General features: G+C 45.8%; 1 protein-coding gene across 1 annotated transcript; it reads left to right on the top strand.

Annotated features, from left to right (window-relative positions):
* The first annotated feature begins 3,404 nt into the window (after positions 1-3,404).
* On the top strand, positions 3,405-6,174 carry LOC124646495. The gene is made up of 4 exons (XM_047186603.1): positions 3,405-3,571; positions 5,074-5,102; positions 5,200-5,491; positions 5,603-6,174. The coding sequence occupies exons 1-4, from the start codon at positions 3,405-3,407 to the stop codon at positions 6,012-6,014; spliced, it is 900 nt and encodes a 299-aa protein (XP_047042559.1). The 3' UTR covers positions 6,015-6,174.
* The last annotated feature ends 655 nt before the right edge of the window (positions 6,175-6,829 follow it).

Here is a 6,829-nt window from a genome sequence, read left to right as displayed (position 1 = left end):
ACATTCGCAAGCAGGGGGAATACTTGTGTTTGCTTCAAACAACCTTGCTAGCCAAAGCCTTGTACTGAGAGGGAATACTTCTCGTGCATCCAAATCCTTGAGCCAAAACCCATGCCATTTGTGTCCACCATACCTACCTACTATGTAGGATTTCTCTGCCATTCAAAAGTAAATTACTTGAGTGCTACCTTTAAAATTTCAATCCTTGTCTTTGCAATATATAGCTCATGGGAAAATAGTTTAAAAACTATTGTGGTATTGAATATGTTGCTATGTATCTTATTTCTTATAAGTTGCTTGTTGAGCGGTAACCATGTTTCTGGGGACGCCATCAACTATTACACCTTTGTTGAATATCATGTGTGTTGCTATGCATGTTCATCTTGTACGAAGTAAGGGCGATTTATCATGATCAAATGGTTTGAGTATGCATATTGTTAGAGAAGAACATTGAGCCGCTAACTAAAGCCATGAATCATGGTGGAAGTTTCGGTTTGGACACTAATCCTCAATCTCTTATGAGAATATTATACTGTTGTTGAATGCTTATGCATTAAAGAGGAGTCCATTATCTGTTTTCTATGTTGTCCCGGTATGGATGTCCTTAGTTGAGATCTATCAAAAACGAGAAATCAAATGCGATCTATATCCTTGGACCTTTGTACAGGCGGCATAGAGGTACCCCTTTGTGACACTTGGTTGAAACATATGTTATGCAATGATAATCCATGTAAATCCAAGCTAATTAGGACAAGGTGCGAGCACTATTGGTATTCTATGCATGAGGCTTGCAACTTATAAGATGTCTTATGCATAACACATATGAATTATTACTACCGTTGACAAAATTGTTTCTATGTTTTCAAAATAAAAGCTCTAGCACAAAAATAGTAATCCATGCTTCCCTCTGCGAAGGGCCATTCTTTTACTTTATGTTGAGTCGGTTTACCTACTTCTTTCTATCTTAGAAGCAAACACTTGTGTCAAGCTTGTGTACATTGATTCTTACATGTTTACCTATTCCACTTGTTATATTGCTTTATGTTGACAACTATCCATGAGATATACATGTTACAAGTTGAAAGCAATTGCTGAAACTTATATCTTCCTTTGTGTTGCTTCAAAACTTTCTACTAAGAATTTATTGCTTTATGAGTTAACTCCTATGCATGTCTTATTGATGCTTGTCTTGAAAGTACTATTCATGAAAAGTCTTTGCTATATGATTCGAGTTGTTTAATCATATTCTTTACCATTGCTTCGAATCACTACATTCATCTCATATGCTTTACAATAGTATTGATCAAGATTATGATAGCAGCATGTCACTTCAGAAATTATCCTTGTTATCGTTTACCTACTCGAGGGCGAGTAGGAACTAAGCTTGGGGATGCTTGATACGTCTCAAACGTATCTATAATTTCTTATGTTCCATGCTAGTTTTATGACAATACTCACATGTTTTATACACACTTTCCATCATTTATATGCATTTTCCGGCACTAACCTATTAACGAGATGCCGAAGCACCAGTTCTTGTTTTGTGCTGTTTTTGGTTTCAGAAATCCTACACAGGAAATATTCTCGGAATTGGACGAAACGAACGCCCGGGGTCTTATTTTTCCACGGAGCTTCCGAGAAGACCGAAGAGGATACGAAGTGGGGCCACGAGGCGCCCTAACCATAGGGCGGCGCGGCCAGCATGGGGCCCGCGCCGGCCTATGGTGTGGGGCCCCCGTGCCTCCACCGACTCTGCCCTTCCGCCTACTTAAACTCTCCGTCGCGAAAATCCTATTACCGAGTGCCACGATACGGAAAAAGTTCCAGAGACACCGCCGCCGCCAATCCCATCTCGGGGGATTCAGGAGATCGCCTCCGGCACCCTGTCGGAGAGGGGAATCATCACCGGAGGGCTCTACATCACCATGCCCGCCTCCGGATTGATGTGTGAGTAGTTCATCCTTGGACTATGGGTCCATAGCAGTAGCTAGATGGTTGTCTCCTCCTCTTGTGCTATCATGTTTAGATCTTGTGAGCTGCTTATCATGATCAAGATCATCTATTTGTAATGCTACATGTTGCATTTGTTGGGATCCGATGAATATTGAATACTATGTCAAGTTGATTATCAATCTATCATATATGTGTTGTTTATGTTCTTGCATGCTCTCCGTTGCTAGTAGAGGCTCTGGCCAAGTTGATACTTGTGACTCCAAGAGGGAGTATTTATGCTCGATAGTGGGTTCATGCCTTCATTGAATGCAGGACGGTGACGAGAAAGTTCTAAGGTTGTGGATGTGCTTGTTGCTACTAGGGATAAAACATCAATGCTTTGTCTAAGGATATTTGTGTTGATTACATTACGCACCATACTTAATGCAATTGTCCGTTGTTTGCAACTTAATGTCGGAAGGGGTGCGGATGCTAACCCGAAGGTGGACTTTTTAGGCATAGATGCATGCTTGGATAGCGGTCTATGTACTTTGTCGTAATGCCCTGATTAAATCTCATAGTAGTCATCATGATATGTATGTGCATCTCTATTTGTCAATTGCCCAACTGTAATTTGTTCACCCAATATGCTATTTATCTTATGGGAAAGAGACCACTAGTGAACTGTGGACCCCGGTCCATTCTTTTACATCTGAAATACAATCTACTGCAATCTCTGTTCTCTGGTGTTTTCTACAAGCAAACATCATTCTCCACACCATACGTTTAATACTTTGTTTTCAGCAAGCCGGTGAGATTGACAACCTCACTGTTAAGTTGGGGAAAAGTATTGTGATTGTGTTGTGCAGGTTCCACGTTGGCGCCGGAATCCCTGGTGTTGCGCCGCACTACACTCCTCCACCAACAACCTTCACGTGGCCTTCATCTCCTACTGGTTCGATAACCTTGGTTTCTTACTGAGGGAAAACTTGTTGCTGTACGCATCACACCTTCCTCTTGGGGTTCCCAACGGACGTGTGCTTCACGCGTTATCACGCCCCCACTTTCATACCACTGCTGCGAAGCCCGGAACATCAAGCAAGTTTCTTAACATCGCGGAGACTTGAACCTCCTTTGGCTAGTACCCAATCCATCCTTCATGATATTCTCTTTTCCTGACTTCACCATGGACCAAAATGTCAACTTGATGTCAACACAGAACAGAGCTTCAGGCCGCTCCCTCCGGAATCAAACGGTCAGAATAAAAGCATTGGTGCGCGCGACCGAATACCTCCCGATCATGTGAACTTCGGGAAAATATGCAATGTTCCCTTCACCGTCGGAGCCTTCCGAAACTCATCACTCCGGCTAGATGAAGAAAGACTGGCATCCAAGAGGTCTTCATCTTCGCAAAAGAAGACCCCTAGGACAACCACCATAAAAGTATGAACGGTCGGCCCCACGCCGCCGTCATGGCTAGGAACTGCGGTCCATCTTCCTCCTCCAACCCGGCCGGTGGAGGTCGGCAGCCATCAGGGGAGCAGCTACGCACGCCCACGACGCGGATGGCCGGCTGCTGCCATCCTCCTCCCACCGAGATCCACCACTCCATCGCGCCCCTCGCCATGATCCAGATTACGTAACCGAAGCCACCGCCACCAGACCCGCCGCCCACCGTCGCTGCCCCTGGAAGACCCTACCTCCGCGCGAAGGGAGTCCGCGGGCGCGCCACCTCTGCCCCTGCCTTCGCAGCCGGGCGCGGCCGCCACCGTCGACCCCGACGGCGGCGGCGGCCGGAGGAGGAAGATCGCCCGCTTTTTCTTCTAGGGTTTGGGTCGCCGGAGCCGCCTCGCGCGAGACGACCCGTGGCGTTGTTTCCTCCTCTCGAACTGGAATTAGCTAACAAATATTTTGTTAGCTCCATAATGGAACATAGTAGTTCAGTGATATTAAGAGACATATCCCGCCCGAAAATTAAATCGATTCGGCCCAATGATCTCGGTTATACCAGTAAGTACAAATCAATAGGCCCGCCTATATAACAGATAGGAAGATCTAACAGGGGGAAAAACTGATTGTACAGCTCCGCCGCAAACAAATCCACGGCAGACTGGACACGTTGGAGAGGAACTAATTTCCGGATTGGACTGCTCGCAACAAAAGGGAATACTAGAATGGAAGAGAAAAATGCTGTATTTCTAGAAGAGGTAGCTGTTGGGTGGAACATGGCTGCCAACGGAAGGGAAAGGGGGGCGTCGGCGAGGCGCCGCCACGAGAGGGGGTATACCTTTGGCGGCGGCGGAGGACGGACGGGCGGGAGGGGCGATGCGGACGAGGCGGAGAACCCTAGGTCGCCTGGGGGAGGTGGATTTCCGGCGGCCGATGATCTACGACTCATACTCCCGAGGGTGGTGTGGGAGGGGGGGGAGGGAGGGTGGCGGAGACAGGGGCAAGCAAATGAGAGAATATTCACTATACCACTAATTGAAACCGAGAGTTCCAAAATACCACTATAAAAACCAATCTTGCCAAAATACCACTACAATCTTAGTTTTCATAGCCAAAATAACACTACCGTCAGGTGTCAAACGTTTTTCGTTAGTCAAACTGTAAGGCACTTGCCTGTGTTCGCGAAATTCCAAAATTATCCTCATCTAACGTAATGAGAGAGCTCACCCAAAATAAGATAACCAGGGCGAAGCGACAGCGCTGGCTCCTCCCAGCTGCTGCCCTCTCCGTGTAGTTCCACCATGCCTGAGAGAATCTCTATTTGGTTCGCATGCGGTTCATTGTTATTGCTCTTATAATGTTACCCACATGATGTTGTAATTCTGGTTAAATTTAGTGGAAACGCTACCGTCATAGTTTTGTTGAAGATGCTACTGTTTTGTGTCGGTGTTACTCTCAGTTAGTGCATAGTGTCATTTTGGAATGAAAAGCTAGAATATAGTGGTATTTTGGCGAGCTTGGTTTTTTGAGTGGTATTTTAGAATTTTCGGTTTCAACTAGTGGTATCTTTACTACTCCTTCCGTCCATAAATAGATGTCTTGAATTTTTAAAAATTTGGATGTATCTATGCACTAAATAGTGTCTAGATACATTCAAATTTTGACATATCTAAGACATCTATTTATGGACAGAGGTAGTATTAAGTCCGAATGCAACCGTGGTACGTCAGCCTGTTTTGCAATATACCCCTCATAATTTATGAAAGTAACACACAGTCCTCTCTCTCCCGCATCCTATTCTCTTCTTTCTCCAACTAGGCTGCCACCTGCCCCGCGCCTCCCAGGGCTCCGCCGCGCCAGCAAGAGGCCACAAGCCCCCTTCTCTGTTGAGGAGAGTAGAGCTGGTGGAAGGCGGAGGCGATGGCTGCGGGAAGGGGACGGGGGATGTGGAGGTTCGTCCTCAAGCGGACGGCATGAAGGAAGTATCTCTGCTCCACAGCCGTCACTGCCATGTTCTCGAGATCCGTTTGTCCAGCACGAGCAGCCATGTACTCCTGCAACGCCACCTCTCCCCTCCCAAATCTCTTGGATTTCTTTCCCGTTTTGATGGGTGCGGATGGCTGGATTTTCCCATTGACTTTTTGCTGTTTCATTTATCTTTGTGGTCTGATTCGAGTCCATGGTTTAGAGCTTGATTCATTAATCCACTTCATTGCATCAGGATACGATGCGGCCAGTCGCGGACCGTTCGCCTGCATCGGCCAGGGCGCTCGCATGCGTCGAGCAGCCAACCTTCCGCTATGAAGTTGCTCTGCTCCTGGTCTTTCCCTGCTCTTCGCGATATGCTTGATTTGGCCGCCGCCGCCCCACTTCGTCCGGATACGGCACCACAGCGCCGGCCCCGCAACTGGGAATGGAAGGGCGTCGGCCGATGCCGATCTATGGTGGTGTGGCCCTGTGCTGTCCCAGGTGCAGGAATCGCCGGCTGCAAGCACAGCGTGACCTCCACCCTGATGAGTGATGATTCTGCCATTAAAAAGAGCTGGTTACATTGGTCAGACGGGCTGATCCATTTTCCAAAGCGCATGCTCATTGGTTTTGTATACCTGATCAATTTGCTCCCTGATCAGTGATATGTATGACCTATAAAAGCTTATAAAAAGCCAGCTACATATGCCAGATTAGCGGATTGGTACCAACCTGGGAATGTGGAGTACAAAACTCACGATGCTTTATAAGTACTTCATCAGATATTGGTCTATACAATGGAGATCTATACAATTGAATTGGTTGTTTCTTAGCATATTGTACTACCGATGGACTAACATGACATGCTGCAGAGTTTTTCGTCTCCTATATTTTTTCTCTGGTACAGCAGGATGACTAGCAGAATATCCGTGCTTTGCTACGGGTGAACCAATTTTTCACCCCATGTGCTCAGCTGAGTTTTTAGATTTTTTAATTATTAAATGCAAGTTTTTTTTTTTTGAAATGAAGCATCGCCCGGCCTCTGCATCATCGATACGATGCACATGCCTTTTTCATTTAGTGCAAGGTTCAATTAAATGTAAGTGATAAACAAAAACATGTTTTGTATTGATTGTCTTTTCTCTGCCATTACTGTAGCTTAACTTGCTACCTACAATACTTGATGCGCAATCAGTTATTCAGCAATGTGTTGATGCTTGATCGAATATCCAGTTCCTTGCAAAAGACGTTTTCACGTTGGACAAAAGGTGCGACCTGATTTTTCCTAGGGGCTAGGAACATGCGTGGCCGCATCGGTCTATGGTTTTCCTAAGAATCAATATTTTCTGATCGGAGGAACTCTTGACTGAATTTATATTGTCGCAAGCCCTTTTTACGTTGCACAAACTGAAAATTGTAGAACCATTTTTGTAAAATACGTATCAACTTAATTACCCTGGTATTTTGTCCTTTGTAACGC

This window comes from Lolium rigidum, chromosome 1 (assembly GCF_022539505.1).
Source record: "Lolium rigidum isolate FL_2022 chromosome 1, APGP_CSIRO_Lrig_0.1, whole genome shotgun sequence".
In the NCBI taxonomy this organism is placed as follows: domain Eukaryota; kingdom Viridiplantae; phylum Streptophyta; class Magnoliopsida; order Poales; family Poaceae; genus Lolium; species Lolium rigidum.
The sequence above is the reverse complement of the archived record's forward strand: the minus strand, read 5'-3'. Positions and strand labels throughout refer to the sequence as shown.